At 42.4% G+C, this 16614-nt stretch overlaps 1 protein-coding gene across 1 annotated transcript in view; it reads left to right on the top strand.

Moving 5' to 3' along the window:
• The first annotated feature begins 7484 nt into the window (after window positions 1-7484).
• PLPP3 (phospholipid phosphatase 3) overlaps window positions 7485-16614 on the top strand; it is a 64185-nt gene continuing 55055 nt past the window's right edge. The window contains exon 1 of the mRNA XM_083745900.1: window positions 7485-8169. Coding sequence (XP_083602026.1) covers window positions 8031-8169 — 139 coding nt within the window. The 5' untranslated portion in view covers window positions 7485-8030. The remainder of the gene's footprint in view (window positions 8170-16614) is intronic.

Below are 16614 nucleotides of genomic sequence, written 5' to 3'. Positions count from 1 at the left end.
CCCGGGAAGGGAGCCAGGTCCTAAAGCCCGCCGGAGGGAGGGGCAAGACTCAGGAGGCTCCGCGTCAGAGGAGTCCAGGAAGGAGGGAACCCCAGAGGGCAGAAGGACCCAACGCAGGAAAGAGCAGCGCAAGAGGTGGAGCCGGGCTAGAATCTTAAACTGGTGTGGGTGGAGCAGTGAGTCAGAGGGGACTTAGCCGGTCTAGCGTTAAGACGTGGGTCTGCGCGCCCAGAGCTTGGAAATGGAAACTAAACTTCAATAAACACTTTTGTATATAATATCCACTGGGCGTTGGTCCTCTGTGAGCTGGGACCTAGCGGCAGTCCTGACAACAACATACTTTCATATACGCCAGGCTGTAACTTGAAGACTGTTTGGAAGCCCTGTTGAGATGCCCACTAGTGACAGAAGTTTGGCGTGGGCTTAGAGTTTTGTTTTTCTGTCTGTGGTCCCACAATTGTGTAATATGATCCCATGGGCCACCACACCACATCTCTTTTGCCTTTATGACACCTGTTGAAGGCTTTCCTCTTTCAGCTAATTGTTTTATATGTAATTCTGTTGGTTTTGTCTAATTGCATTAGATATTTTTATTATATTGCAAATCGCTTTGAGATGCTGCAGAAGAAATGATTCATAAATGATATAAATGATTCATCACCTTGATTCTATAATTCTATAGCAGGCTGCATCCCAGAATATCTTCAAATAGGCATTAAGAACTAAGGATTGAACCCAGCGTTTGACTTATTCAGAGCAGACTCCCAAGAAAGTAGGTATTTGTTTGTGATCAGAGCCCTGCATTTTTCTGTTGTTGATTTCTGTAGAAAGGGAGGGCAGGGCATTGTTTCAATAAGAATCCAGGACAAATACAAATGGAAGCCTCAACTCACAGGGAGCCCTAACCTTTGATTGAGAATCAGTTGTGGACTGTCACTCACCTAACATTCAGTGTGATGCAGGATTGACTCTTAGGTAGAGGACGTCCGCCCCGTTCTTTCAGACTAAACATGGTGGACCTTGGCTTTGCTGACAAGGATGAAACTTGCATTAACTTCAAAGGGAATGCAAGCCAAGCAGAAATTCAGAGCCTTCCATGTGGATCGGAGAACAAGATTTTCATGTACGAACATGCTATGGTACAGAAAGACATATTATATGGAAGAGTGTCTTGCGCAGCGGTTTCCAATAATTTGTGGCAGCAGCTGCTTCCTTAGGTTCAAGTCCCTTCTTTCCCAACAATCTCTTATTTCCTTGATAGTAAGATTTTTATTTTATTTTTTAAAGTAAGAAATAGTACTCCATACCAGAAATGAGTGAAGGAGAAATGGATCTGCAGAACCACTCTATTGACATTCCATTGGGCTCTGTCCTCTCTTGCTCAGTTATCTTACAGCAGCCATTCCATCAAGCTGTGGCAAAGGGAGAGATGGGACATGAGTGAAATAAACATGGGAAAGCTCATTGTTTCTCCACTGAGCTATTGTAGTGTTTATACAGATTCAGTACCACCCTGCCTGAAGTTCTGAAATCATGATGGTCCCCTAGATGACTTGTCCATCAGATTAGGATGACTCCTGAGTCAAACTGGGTCACTTCATTGGCATTGGGTGGATTTTATAGGTAGGATAGTATATATTTTACCATTTTTCTTTCCCATTACTCACATATGTGAGCAGAACGTTTAAACTTAGCAGAGTTTAAAACACCATCGCTTGCAGCATTCAAGTGGAAACTTTGGGACTAGGCTATGTAGTAGTGTTATTACAATTAATACAAGCTGTGGTAAGAGAGTGATTTCTGAGGTAGAGGGAAGTAGAAAGGCTTAAACCCATTTTGTCTTTTTCCAGGTCAGAAAACTCAAGGGAAGTGACATCACACAGTGCCCTCTTTAGTCATCTTGAACTCTCCACCCCTTCATATTCTTATTTAGCAAACACACATTGTTAGATTTTGGCAGCAAAATATATACAATGAATGGATGACAGAGAGCTACATGGGATTTGTTGCATTTTACTAGATAGAAAGGGAGGAGGGTTATGAGTTGGCACCAGACAGCTTTTTTACAGTGGCAGACATATGTCAGTCATCGCTGTGATAGAGAATTATGTAAAACGGTGGGTGAGCATATGCACTTTGGCACAAGAGAAGGGCTATATAGAGCCTAAGAAGACATTAGGGTGATATTTAATATTAGTCATACCCATAGCAGACTCAATGAAATCCATGGGTCTTCTGTGACTATGACTAATGTTGGATATGAGTGTGACTAACATTGAATATCACCCATAATTCTTTACAAATATTTCCTGACATAAAGAGGGGTTTTTTCTGCAGGGAGGAAAGAGGGTCAATCACTGGTGTTTCCCTAGAACTCTTGCCCAACTCACTTTCACATTAATGATGCTTAAATACAAGATACTATAGAACCCTTTGTGTATGAGCAACTCTCATTTGTATGGGGGGAGGGGGCTTTTCCTGTGTGTTGACACAAGGGTGCATAAAATCACTGCAGGATTCTATTCTGTTCTCTAAAGACATAATTATACTTTTTGACTTTCTCAGTTGAACTGGACATTGCATCCCCAAAGAGTTTTTGCAAATGCAAGCATCACAACTTCCTTTGTCGGCTTTGGTTTTTTCCTCTTCAGGACAGGTAAACCACTTCTTTTCCCATTGTTATGATCATAATAAGAGTTTTTAAACAAAACGTAATAAAAAGGCAATTGAATGTAACCTATCACGGCTTTAAGTACCAGAATTGGCAGAAGCTGGAACATCTGGAAGTCAAATATGAATCACCATAGATAGCTCTGGCGGTTCAGCATGAGCCTCTTCATCTCAGGCTCATAAGTCTGAGACCCACATAGGGCAAAAGATTCCTTCATTGCAGGGGGTTGGACTAGATGACTATCATGACCTCTTCCAACTCTATTATCCCATACCCCCAATTCCTTAAGGGGCAGCGCCAACTGGATTATCTAGCAAAGTGGATCTCTAAAGCCTTTCCTCTACCTACAGACTACAGTTTGAATCCCAAAGTTAGCCACATCCATTTTCTTCAAGTATGCATGAAAAGGAGTGGCCTGATCCAGTATTTTCATGATACAGAAGCCTTTCCCATTCATTTCAATGAAAGGGGCTGATCTTTTTGAATGAAGACAGATCTCTCCACAGGCACACAAAACCTGTGTGTGAATTTGTGTACATACAGATCAGTGTCAATCTTAATGATTGCACCAACACATACTACATTATGCAAACCATCTGACACACCTCATCCTGGAGCTTCCATAACTACTGTAAAGTGGTACATCGGGTTACATATGCTTCAGGTTACAGACTCCGCTAACGCAGAAATATTACCTCGGGTTAAGAACTTTGCTTCAGGATGAGAACAGAAATTGTGCTCCGGCAGTGTGGCAGCAGCGGGAGGCCCCATTAGCTAAAGTGGTGCTTCAGGTTTAGAACAGTTTCAGGTTAAGAACGGACCTCCGGAACGAATTAAGTACTTAACCCAAGGTACCACTGTATCTGTCTGGCTAGCGCAGGATGTTCTGATTTCCCTGGTTACTTGGACTTACCTTTCTAATTTGTGCTGAATTCTGAAATTCCAAGTTTTAGCAATTTAGAAACATGGTCATTTATGATGATGACAACAGCAACAACAACAACAACATGGCAGTACCTGTCTTCCCCAACTTGATAGCACTCTCCAGCTACCTTGAAGCCCAACTCCCATCAGCCCCAGCCCCAGTGCCGGATTACCAGAGGAGGCACTGGCCTATGGGCCCCATGCCTTTTAGGGTACCTGCGACAATGGGCTGAAATAATATTGATTTGATCGTGAAAGAAAATTACAATCAAGTTTTCTTAGTTCAATGTTATCCCACTAGAGCATGCACACAAGGGCTCCTCTAAGATTTTGACTGCCTAGGGGTCTCCACAGAGTTTAATCCAGCACTGCCCAGCCAGCATAGCCAATGGTCAGAAGCAAAGGGAGTTGCTGTCCTTCAGTATCTGAAAGGCCCCAACTCAACGAAGGTTGGTCTATGCACGCCTTGGCACTTATAAGGTTGGCTCATGCAAAAAAGGTTGGTTCATGGAAAAACCCACACTATTTATTTATTTAGGCTTGTGGTGGGAAAATCCCCCATTCCTGTACCAATGATGAAAACAGTTGTATTCCTTAAAAATTCAAAGCCAACACATAAGTGGTCAGTTACACGGAAGCAGAGTGAATATAATGATAAGGGGATTTTTTTTAAAAAAAACCAAAAATAATCTCTGTAATTTCCCAATAACTGATAAAAGCTGTTCCAGGACAAAAGATAAATAAATAAATCACATATTAACAGTCTCAAGCTATCACAGCGTTAGGGAAGTGTTCCTGTTAATAACCCCACTGTTATAATAATCAATCATTCATGCAGCATTTACAAGGTATCCCAGTTGTGGTCCTCTTGTTAAGGGTGAGTCAAGGCCGACCCACCCATGAGGCAAGGTGAGGAGACCACCTCAGGTGGCTGGAGAACCACAGGGGTAGAAGATTCTGAGGTAAATCTTTATTCCCCCACCCTTGTTTCTGATGTAGATCTTCACTCACCCCGACTTTCCTGGTGGGGAAGGTGATGCCAGACTGTTTTGGGCCAGCCCTGGGCGAGTCTTCTGAATCACATTTCACCATTATAATGAGAAATGGGGGCTGGGGCAGTATGTTCTATGGCTTAGAGTTCCAAAAAGGCTCAGCCAATTGACTTGAAATTTGGCATTGTAGGAGAGGAAGGAGAGGAAGGCTTGAGGCGGTCTGTGCTGAATTAGGGATACAAAAGATTTTGATCAAGTTAAATGTTTGATGAGAGACTCTGGCACGTTGACAGGTGCTGTGTGTTCTTTCATCGACTTTGCTGAGGTGGTTTTTCTGAAAACATTTCCCAGTTTGTCCTGCGTGTTTTAAGAAATGGGCCTCTACTTTAGGTCAAAGGGGAATGCTTAGTATAAGATTTTTACCCAGGAGTCGTGAAACAATGGTAGCCGTATGAGACTCTTACTCTGCTGTGGCCATGCAGCCATTTCTGGTTGTTGTTTGGAACCTTGCTATTGCTAGGCAGGATTCTCACAGACCAAGGCTTAGTTTGAAAGCTCAAGAGATTGGTTGACGCCTGGCACCTGTAAAGAAATGGCGATGCGGCCACTCCTACAAATAAAAGCTGTGTGGACCCTGAGTACTTAACAAATACCATTCATCCACAAACACTCCCTTTTGGGGATAAGGTGCTCAGAAGGATGTGGCAGGCCAGATACAGATACTCCCTCTCTCCCATACTGTTTTTTTTTTAAAAAAAATAAAAAATATAATATTGTTCTACTGTTTTTATGCTTGCATCTGTGTTTTCATTATACTGTTTTACTGAGGGTTTTGTATACCATTTAAAGATTTTTAAAATATTAAGCTGTTTAGAAATATGAATAAATAAATAAATAAATGCACAAATTCCTAACTGCTGCTCATGTAGGCTGAGAAAGGTTAGGTATTAAAGGAGATGGGGAGAAGAAACAAGGGATGAGTATAAATAGTTTGAGACATGGGCATAGCCAAGGGGGGTGGGGCAGAGGGGCAGCTGCCCCCCCTAAATCAATATAAATCTGATGTTTTGCCCCCCCCCACAAAAGTCTGCCCCTAACAAAAAAACTTGGCTACACCCATGGTTTGAGAAGTGTGTGGGGAGGGAAGGTAAAATATCTCAGAAGTACACAGCAGCTGGACTTCTGATGGCCAGATTTTAAAGGAACAAGAAAGCATTTAGGAGAATGAAATTGGGAAGAGTGTTTTAGGGGGCAATTTTGTGGCAGTGTGTGCTTTATCTGTTGAATTTCCCAAAGCTACTCACAAGAACTTCGTTCTGTGACTCATGCCACAGAATGACTTAATCTGAAGACAGTTGCTACTTGTAAATGTGACTTCACTTGTACGCAGGGGCATTGCTTAATAGACTTTGTGCTCGGGCCCATGACACAATTTATCTCCAGACAAATTAAGAGAACAAATGGCTGGGGTCTCATCAGGACTGTACTTTACAGAGCACGTAGCCACTCTGTTAGTAAAGAAAAAAATGGTTTGAAAAGAGGGGAAGGGGCAAGAGATACGTGGTGGTGCAAAAGACCCAGGACCATTTCTGCCCTGGATGGATTTAACTTTATGTTGGTATGCCCAGGGCAAGTGTTCAGTTGCTGGTGGGACATAAACAAAGAGCACAATAATCTAATTTCTTGGGACAAGGAGTTGCACAAATGAGATTCCTGTGCACTATCACTGACTAATACTGTATGTTTACCCATATTTTGATCACTTGCCGCAGGGTGTCATTGGAGGGATAGGAATCTGGAGTGTCAGAAAGGCAGGCAGGGAAAGTGTTGAGCATCAATCTCCCAAGTGGCTTCATCCTTATTGCTAAACCATACTGAACAGCCACTTCTTCCACTTGCCCCCCAAGTCAATCAAAATCAATACAAATCTGAGGTTCTGCCGCCCCCTACCAAAAGCCTGCCCCCCTAACAAAAATCCTGGCTATGCCCATGTCCTGTCCCTCCTCATTTAGCAAGATAAACTCATAGGTGGAAAATAAAAAGAGGGATGGATAAGGGAACTGTAACCCATGCAAGAGTTTACAATGCCATAGACAAAGAGTATTCTCCTAAGCAAGGAGGCAAAAACTAACTGCATACTGTATCTGAAAATTATGAGTCATGAATCACATGAATTATGTGCAGCTAACCCCATGATTTTGGAATAGACCATAACCGGCATATCTTCACAAATTGGCAGCTATGCTATGCTTAGAGGTCAATTTCTAAAGACAGGGTTAGTGAGTTGGTCTAAAAGTCTTCTCCTCTCAAGGGAAATTCATTCACCTTAAAATCCCAGATATGTGTTGTGTGTGTGTGCCTGCAGATTGGCTGTAGTGGTCAGGGAACGGAATTCTGCACATGCTCAGAGGCTAATATATGTCCCGGGGATGAGCTCTATGAAAAAACAGGGCTGAGTCCTACCAAACCCGATATTTTCGCAAACTCTGTTTCACTCTTAAGGCTTCGAAGAGTGTTATCTACAGGAGCCCAGTAAGAATTAAATCCCACGCTCCGTCCAGGATATACCAAAAGGCAGCGGAAGTTTTCAAAGCAAACTTTTCCAGCTTTGCTTCCAAGCAAAGACTGGGAGTGGGGAGGGCGGGGGCGGGGGGAGAGAGAGAGGAAGAGAGGGCATCGTCAGAGAGAAACCCAACCTTAGCAAGATTTACGCCCTCGCTGAGCTCAGCAGGCTTGTTTTGAACGCAAGGGGCGCTAGGGGCATATGGAGGATTTTCTTTTCATGGGGGGGGGGGATGTGGGGTTAATTATCATATGTATATGTCAGTTTCAGGAAGGGGGTTGTACTTGGATAGCCCGTAGCAACCTTTAAAAAAAGAGGGGAAAGAGAGAGGAGTGGAAAAGGACCAGAGGAATTAAAAGTGCAGAAGTAACCCCGTCGGATCACACAAGCTCAGCCGGAGCCTGACTTTCGACGCGGCCGGGTGTGCAAGTTGCTTGCCTCTCTCTCCCCATTCATTGGCAAGGGACTGGCCGAGTTGCAAGCTCCGCTCCTGCCGCCAGCCGGGATTGGTTGGATTCCTGATCACGCTGCGCCAAACTTTCCCAACTTTTTAAAAACTTTCGCTTCCCTCCGTGTTGTGCTCTTTTTGCATGGTCTTCGCAGCCGACGAGGGAGCTGCTACTCGCGCGCTTTCTGCTGCTTGAGAAGAGGAGAAAAACTTCCCTGCGGACGCCGAAGGGCCCTGGCCAAGGCAGCCACAAGGACAAAAGTCTGCAGCCGCCTGCAAAACCCCTTCTTCCTCCTGCTCGCTCTTCCGACGTGAGCAGGCAGCGAGCAGCCCCAGCCTCGGCGCCCGGATTCCCCGGCTGCTCCCGGCCCAGCGCGACCCCAGAGCCGCAAGAAGGAGACGCAGCTGGGAAAGGCGATTCCCCTGCCTGCCATGCAGAACTACAAGTACGACAAGGCGATGGCTCCCGAGAGCAAGAACGGCGGCAGCCCTGCCTTGAATAACAACCCCAGCAAAAGCCCCAGCAAGAAAGCTTTGCTCATTTGCCTCGACCTCTTCTGCCTCTTCATGGGTGAGATTTAAAACTTGAGCGACTCTCTCTCCCCCCTTCTCCCTCATCTTAATTCACTTTCTTCGGATTTTATAAGAAGCCGTTCCAGAGGGTGGCACAACTATTTTTTCCCCTCCTTCCAGCAGTCTCTCTGCTAAAACTAACCAGTCTCCTATTCTTCTTTCCACTCTTCGTCTTTACTCTTTTGGTTGCTCACTTTTGCTCTCTCCTTTCTTGCTTTTTTTCTCTTAAAGAAACCCAAACACCACAAAACTTTGTGACTGGCACATAACAAATCTTCTGGAGCCTCTCTCTGCTTTGCAAGAAGACAGTTCTTCGGAATAGATTCCTCTCCTCTCCCCATCTTGCATCCTGCAGGCTTTTTTCCCCCCCTTTACCCTGACCTTTTCTGCTTTCATGATGGGTTATGATGCCAAAGGATAAAAATGTGGGAGGAAAAAGCAAGCAGAAACAAAGCAAAGCGCTCCACTGTGTTGCAAAAGAGCTCTTAAGTAGCAATATATGCCGTACTGTGTGTACAAAATGCACTAGCTAGGGCAGCCGGGCGTTGTTGATGCCAAGAAGTTTTTTTTGTGTTGTTTTTTTAAGGGCTTCATTTTACTCTAGGAAAGCACCCAGCAAAACCACAGAAACGTATGGAAACCCAGAGCAGCCCTGGTGCCCGTCCAAATAAAATGGATGTCCCAGCAAATGAGCTGAGCCTCATATGTAAACAAAGCATCTCCCATCCCAGCCGGCCCCTGAGGAGCAGCCAGAGAAACAAGTCATGCTTTTCACTTGGCTGCTCCTGGTTAAAGAATAGGCTTCAAAGGTGCCCTCCAAAGGATTTTCTGTAGTGGGAAAGGGAGCGAGGGAGTGTTTTGTGTGCCTTTCAAAAGAAAAAGGAGAAAGGAGCTGCAATGATCTCAAGAAAAGATCCAGTTAGCAGCAGTTGTCCTGAAGCTGATTTTGCTCTCACACCAGTTTGTGGCTGAAAGGTCCCCAGTTTTCCCAGGGAAGGGGTAAAAATGTGGCTAGCAGAAAAGCGAGGAGAGGTGAAGTTTGGCTGTGCTGTTTGGCACACACAGAGAGGAACACACATCTGTGACCTGTCAGTGTTAAAGAGTGGAAAGCATGTGCTGCAGTACTTGATCTGCTTTGAATTCTACCTTGTGGAGTTCCAGGGAAGTGTGTCTTGATTAAAACGGGGGCACTCCTTCAAACGAGGGTTCCTGTAGTTGTCTGAAAGGGTATAGGAAACAAAGGAAGAACAAACTTTTCCTCTCTGTTAGGGCTCTTGTTTCTTTTACCCAACAGGAAAGCCAGCAGCGCTAGCTCTCCATGCCTGGAAAGGCTTCACCTTTGACATTTCTGTCTACCATTCAGCTGTTAATGGCATAGAAACCCTGCCTGAGGAAATGTTAAAAGGTGACAATCCTAGCATGTAGCTATGGTGTCTTAGCTACCTTATGGTTGCTTTCATGCCACCATTCTTGATCGGAGGCATAGAGTATTCCAAAAAGGTGGCAAGTGTGCAGAAGCTTGGGCTGAGACACTCAGGTGGATCAGCCAACCTGGTGCCCTTCAGATGTTTGGAACAGCATTTCCACAGGCTGTGCTGGCTGGGGCTGATGGGAATTGTAGTGCAAAGGATGTCTGGATATCTGTTCCTGACAAATATCTGTCTGCTTTAGGAACACTGCAAACCATCCAGGGCAGAAAGATGCTCTCTATCTGAAAAGATTGTTCCTTTCTTCAGACTGTCAGTGCTCCAAAGAACTTTACAAAACAAACAGTGTTGTTGTCATATGGCGCCCGTTTTCTCTTGATAGTGAAGATACAGTGCTGAATTGCCCCTTTAAATAGATCGCCATAGGGAAAAGTAAAAATGCATGTCTCAAACTTCTTACTCTAAGTAAGCTTGGAGACACTGAAAGGATTACTCCCTTTTGAAGTTCTCTGAGTGTCCTGGCTCCAGTGATTTATTATGCTTGAGGGGTTGTGATGTTTAGAGAAAGAACAAAATAAGGATGTCTGTTCACCTGACTGAATCCAGATCAGGGCCATTTCACATTCAAGACAAAGGTTTTCTAATGAGTGACTTTACGTGTTTTCAAAGTTTTCCTCCTGCTTCAGATGTTTAGGTACCCTTAAAAATGCAATGTGAGAAGCAACATAGCGATTGGCATTAAGAGGCTGTGGAAGGGAATCCCAGCTGGTACAAAATGGAATGAGACACTGTAGTTTACACTAGTAGCATCTGGCTTTGTTGGGATCTGTAATAATGCTGACTGCTGTCCAATCTGCACAATTTGATGTGTATATAATAACAGTGCGTGTTAAGAGCAATTAAATCCCAAGAGCTGACTAGCTCTACTATAGAAGAACTTCAGTGTAAGTGGAATATTGGTGTGTTCCGCGGCACTTGAGATGCTGCATAGGTGTAAGGCTTTGTTTTGGGAAAAGAGAATCTTCTCTCATTGTTCTCTTATGTATCGTATGATGAACATTTAGTGAACCAGCATCTTTAAAAGAACTTTGTGTCTGCTGCTCATTTCTCTTGAGTAGAAATCCATTGTGTTTGGTGAACCAATCAATATCCACTCTGTATCACTTAAGAAATTCTAAGAGTTTTTGAATGTGGAAATCTTCTTGATGGGTTCACGGTCATACTATTTCAGTTCACGTTAGTTGGTGTTTTGTCATTAACTTTAAAAGACTCAATATGAAGAGGGATTGTGCTCAATGAACATTTTTTAACACAAAAAAAAATTCTCCTCTGTCATCATAATGACCTGTTTATAGGGCAAAGTGCAAAAAAGAAAAGGGATATATCTGTAAACAGAGTCTAGGGGGCACTGTGGTGTAGTGGATGGCGTGTAATTCACCAAGGAAATTCATGATGGTACATTGAGTCAAGGACTTGAGTTCCAATCCTGAGCATTAGTTATTGGGAGAGTAACCTAACATTTGTGTGCTATACCAGCTATGCATTGTAAACAACAATGCTTATTAATTTTTGAAGCATTAAAAAAGCGGAAACAGTATTGTGGTAACAGCAGAGGGGGCAAATCACAGTTATAGGAAAAAGTGCGTAAGAAACAGTAAGCTGAGTTTGATAGCTGGATTACATCATTTATAGTCCAGGGACAAATCTGAAAGATATAACAGATCTTTGTCTTGGGACACTCTACTCAATGAAATATGGCCATAGATGGTGCATCTTTGTACAGGTATATTACAATGAGATGACTGTGGCACCTTAGCGGCTAATTAGTTTACGTGATACAAGCATTTATAGGCAATACTTACTTGGATGTCTGAAGTTCACTGAGAAAATGCTAGGTAGGTAAAACTCACAAAGATCAATTTAACAAGGTGAGAGCTAACAACAATAACAAATCTCTTGACTACTAGAGCTTCAGTAATCCTATATTGTCATGAAAGCTTATGCTATAATCAATTTCTTAAAAAGAGTTGAGATCTTCTGGAAAACAAGAGAAAGATAAAAACAAGATACCATAAGACTATGGTTTTTGAAGGCAGCCACCCCTCTGGAAACACATTAAGCTTACTACAAATTTCACAAAGTGAAATTTTATGCACACTTGCTTGGAAGTAATGAATTCTGGGAGCTTTGCTTATTTACTTACCCAAATAGGATCAGGCTGTGAGTTTTAACACTGTGAAAATTAAAGAGAGTTGTGTCTTCTCCTGTGCTTCCAATGAGGCACTTGCCTCAGTTGTTAAACCAATGCACCATATCTTGTCATTCTGCCCCTGTACTCCCAAGTAGCTACCCAGCTGTGAATATTTAGTTGTAACATTGTATGAACATCTAGCAGGGTCTGGTATTGGAAGAAAGCTACAGGACTGCAAACAACTTTTTCTATGAATGGTTTACAAGCTGAAGAATCTTTCAGTTACACTAATGTTACAAAATGAATGGATTTCCAAGAAAGAAAAGAAGAACACAACAGCATGTGACTTTAATTATCCAGATACCACAGCCTTTTAACACTGATTGTTTCTGCTTAGAGCACATTTTTCTTCATACTGTCAGTTTGGTTTAATTTTTGCAGTTTATCGTTCATCTGTTCTCTATTATCAGGCACAAATATATTAGGCAGAGAGAGAGAGAATAATAGCTTTTTGCTTTATAATCCCACATGAATATGGACCTGTGGAAAAAGTTTCATCCTCTAGTGTCTGGAGGAAATGAACTATTTGATATGTACAGCATAAAAGTGATTAGTAGAAAAATAGGATCCTTTATCCTAAGAACATAAGAGGAGTCCTACAAAAGCAGACCAATGGCATATTTATTCCAGAATTCTGTTCTCACAGTGGCCAACCAGATGCCCGTGGGAAACCCTTGAGGAACTGGTATTTTGCCTCTTATACTGGAATTAAAAGCCTTATCATGCATGAAATTGTCTAATTTGCTTTTAGATCTTTCCAAATTTTGGTGGCCATTGCTACATGCTGTGGTAGTAAATTCCTTAGTTCAATTAAGGTGCTACACGAAAAAGTACCCCTTTATCTCCCTGCCTCATCTTTTCTCCAAATTAAAAGCCCCAAAAGTTGTAGCCTTCAACCCCCTTGGTTACTCCTTTCTGCATCTTTTCCAGCTCCTTTTTTGAGGTGCAAAGAGAGCATGCAAGGGATCAGACTGCATGACTTTACTCTATTTATCCTTGCCTAGGGATAGCCTTGTCAGCTTTCCAGGAGTGCACAAATCATAGAATTGCAGTCAGAAGGGACCACGAGGGTCTTCTGTTCCAACCTCCTGCAATGCAGCAATCTTTTGCCCAATATATGGGACTTGAACCCACAACCTTGAGATGAAGAATCTGTTGCTCTACCGTGGTGTTTCCCAAACTTGGGTCTCCAGCTATTGTTGGACTACATCATCCCTAACTAGCAAGACCCGTGGTCAGGCATGATGGGAACTGTAGTCCAAAAACAGCTAGAGACCCAAGTTTGGGAAACACTGCTGTGCCAAATGAGTTATCCCAGCTGCCATCAATATGGTGTGGGGACCAGGTGTGAGAACCTGCTTGCAGATATTCACAGCTCTGTAGCCAGTGCCTTGTGGTCCCCATCCCCCCTAACTTCACTTGTTCACCGTGCTATAACAGTGACTGTAGGCCTGGACATATCAAACAACATCTTCAGAGTCGTAGTGATACATGTGCACATGTGAGAAGAACAAGGGAATTTACCACCTGCCCTACGTTTAACTATGCCATTAGCACCTAACGCAGGCAAATGCATATCTTCGGAGAGATGCACGTGCTGTTCTTGCATTGGGAGACTGCCAGCACTCTTTCACACATCGATGCTACTTTGCTTTTAGGAATGTTTCTAAGAGCATTTAGCCAAGCATGTATAAGCTCCCTTCAGACCTCTGCACTCAGCGCAGGAGGATGGATGGACTGGGTGCCCCTAGCGCACCTGGAGACATTGGGGGTTGGTCCAGCGTGCACACTGCCATTCCTCTCCCTAGTTTGAGCTCTCCATTCCTTTTGAACACTTGAAGAAGACTCAACTCATTCAGTCATCCAGATATGTGTAGCAAGTGCACTACAATTACATAGTGTACTATCAGTGATGGGAATGAATGAGCTTCTTAAATACCTGGTGTGTGGCAAAATTATTCTGTGCTTCAGACTTTAATCCCATGGACACTTACATGGAGTAAGTCCCCTTGAAGGTTTTTGGATTTATTTCTAGATAAACATGGGTAAGATTGTGCTATCAGCTGCATGTCAAGAACAAAGGTTCTTGGGAGCTTTTCAGATGATGTATTGTTAGAAGTGCATTTTCTCCTCAGTGCAGGTTACATATTGGAGATATTCCTGCAAGATTGCAAAAGCACTTGATTCTGATCTAATCCTAACTTGACACTTCGCTTTTCACATGGCTGTTTGAAGCAACAAGTGCTTTTTAGTTAAGGAAAACCAGAGCTTGTTGGAGAAGATCTAGTGTTATGTTAAATAACTTTTGTTCACAGTTAATGGATTATTGAAAGTTCCACCTGAGTCATAATACTGAGTGGCAAGTTGCTGTTCCTCAGCCTCCAATATCTAAAACAGGAACAACAACGTTGTGAGTGAAAATTAAATAAAGATGGTAAAAGACTTTGCATATTCAAATTAGTTCTCTTTTATTACTTAGCTAGAACATATTTAGCTTTCAGATAGAAACCAGGTATAGAGATGCTAGGCTGGTAGAATATAAGGAATTTACAGTGAAATCTTCTACACATGTACTTAGAATCCTACAGATATTTTACCTGGGAGTCAATCCTGAGCAAACATGTATGAATTGCACAATTATACTTACAAATTTGGAATGATGCGTCTGGTTTGTATACGTCTTCTTCTCCTTGCCATCTTAGTCATAATTCATTTTCTATGTCTCACAAAAGCACCTGAATGTTCCATTTTATTATTCGCAGATGCAGAAGAAAAAATGAAAAAATAATGATTATAAAAATAAATCCTGTGTTGGATTATTGTTTTGCATAGACTACCTGGAGCCAACTAATAGCAGGAAAAACTGAGTCTTAAATTTCTTATGATTGGATGTCAGAAATAAATGGCTACAACTGGTACTTACAAACTACTCCTAGTGTGAATTAATGTTTCTTCTCATGTTCTACTCCTAATCATTAAGAAAACTGTTTAGCTGAATGGTGGAACAGTTGGATATTGATTAAGAATAATTAAAGTCATTAATAAATCTCCAGGCAAGGAATTTATTTACTTTTATTGATGAATTGGTTGAATATCTTTTGTTTCTGAAGACCTTGTTTCCTACCAGGATTATTCTTCAAATAGACCTCATCATAGAAATGTTTGCCCATTTGGTTTAGGACTGTTTACAACCTTGTGAGAAGTTACGTCAGAGATGGTTGATTAGATTAAACTTTATTTTTTCCATGGTTTTGCTTTTATTTATATCCTGAATAACTTGAGGTATTAATGGTGGCATTAGATATTCTCCAGGCTTTTTACAACTCTTTGTAATACAAAGCATCTTGCTTGATTTTGTCTGAGGCTTGCTGAAACACTTTCAACGTTTGCTCCTCTTAGAAGGGCAGTATTTGGACTGGCAGCTTTGTATATCCATGTCACAGTTGCCATCCAGATTCAGCTACTGAGCTTTATTTTATTATACCAGCCAATTACTCAACAAGAGCAACTGGGGCAATAACGAGCTGATAATGTGCTTGCTATCTCTTCTGCTTGTGTGAGCTCTGCTGGACTTAGTGGTTTGTAAGAATAACTTCCAAAGTAAATGTCATCCTAAAGAGTTGGTGCCTGGAACAGAGGACAAATGCTATATGGGGGATGTTGAGAAATAACGGGTCTCCTTTAAGAATTTTGGATTCCTGAACTGATTTAATAGCCAAAAGAGAAAGAATAGTCTGCAACCTGAAGTATATAAGATCTCATGAAATCAATAATTCACTAATCTAGCTTGTTTTCTATTACATAATAAATCCATTGCTCATAGTTGGTACTGGAGCATATGAAATATTAGTTCTGCTTAGCCCCTTTCTATGTTTCATCATTAACTGCATCTCACCCTAAGGCATAAGAAATGTTCTTCTATTGAGATAGCCCTTTGGTTACTCCAAGGCTGGGGAGCCTATGGCCCTCCAGAAGTTGGACTCCAATTCCCATCAGCCTCAGCTAGAAGGGCCCCTTCTCTATGCTCCATGGAATAGAATGGACTCCCCACTTGCTACTGATGTTGTTATAGCGTTTTTGGACTGGTGTTGCCTGCAGCTGTACTTCCCTACTGTCAGTTATTCAAGCTGTGATCAACCTGGAGAAGCACTGGCAGCCTCAGTCTAAGATTATGACAGATTTGGTATGTTTGATTCAGCATTGATTGCTGGTTCCATTTACATCAGCAAATGCTTCTTCTGTATCATAATAAAACAATCTTTTTAATATAGATATTGGTTATTCCTGAGAAGTAAGGCTTGTGAAGGACAGGAAAGTCTCAAAACAGTAAGGAGGAGTTGTGCAGCCCCTGGCAATGTTTCCCAGTTTCCCTTTTTTCCTGCCATTGCCATTTTTCCAGTGCCTTTTCACCCTTCTGTGTACCAGATATAGTGGAACCACAGGATATAAATAGCCCATGCTCCCAATATTCACTCAAGATGTAAGGGAAAGGACTTATCCTATAGGTAAGCCTGGAAAAACCAACCCTGAAATGCTGGCGAGCATTGCCAATCCTAGCAAACAATACTAATTTCCCAGTTGGATCAATGGTCTGAATTGTTTTAAGGCAGGTTCCTATTGGCACCGTGTTTCCAAGGTGACAGGCTATTTGCATGCCTGATTTGAAACCACACCTTATAATAGGTCCTGATAACATCCCAGTGGGCAATCCATTATCAACATTTCCATTTTTACAGGTTGGAAGAAGGTGTTAAAAGACAGGTGT

This window comes from Podarcis gaigeae, assembly GCF_964106915.1.
Source record: "Podarcis gaigeae genome assembly, chromosome: 6".
Classification (NCBI taxonomy): Eukaryota; Metazoa; Chordata; class Lepidosauria; order Squamata; family Lacertidae; genus Podarcis; species Podarcis gaigeae.
The sequence above is the reverse complement of the archived record's forward strand: the minus strand, read 5'-3'. Positions and strand labels throughout refer to the sequence as shown.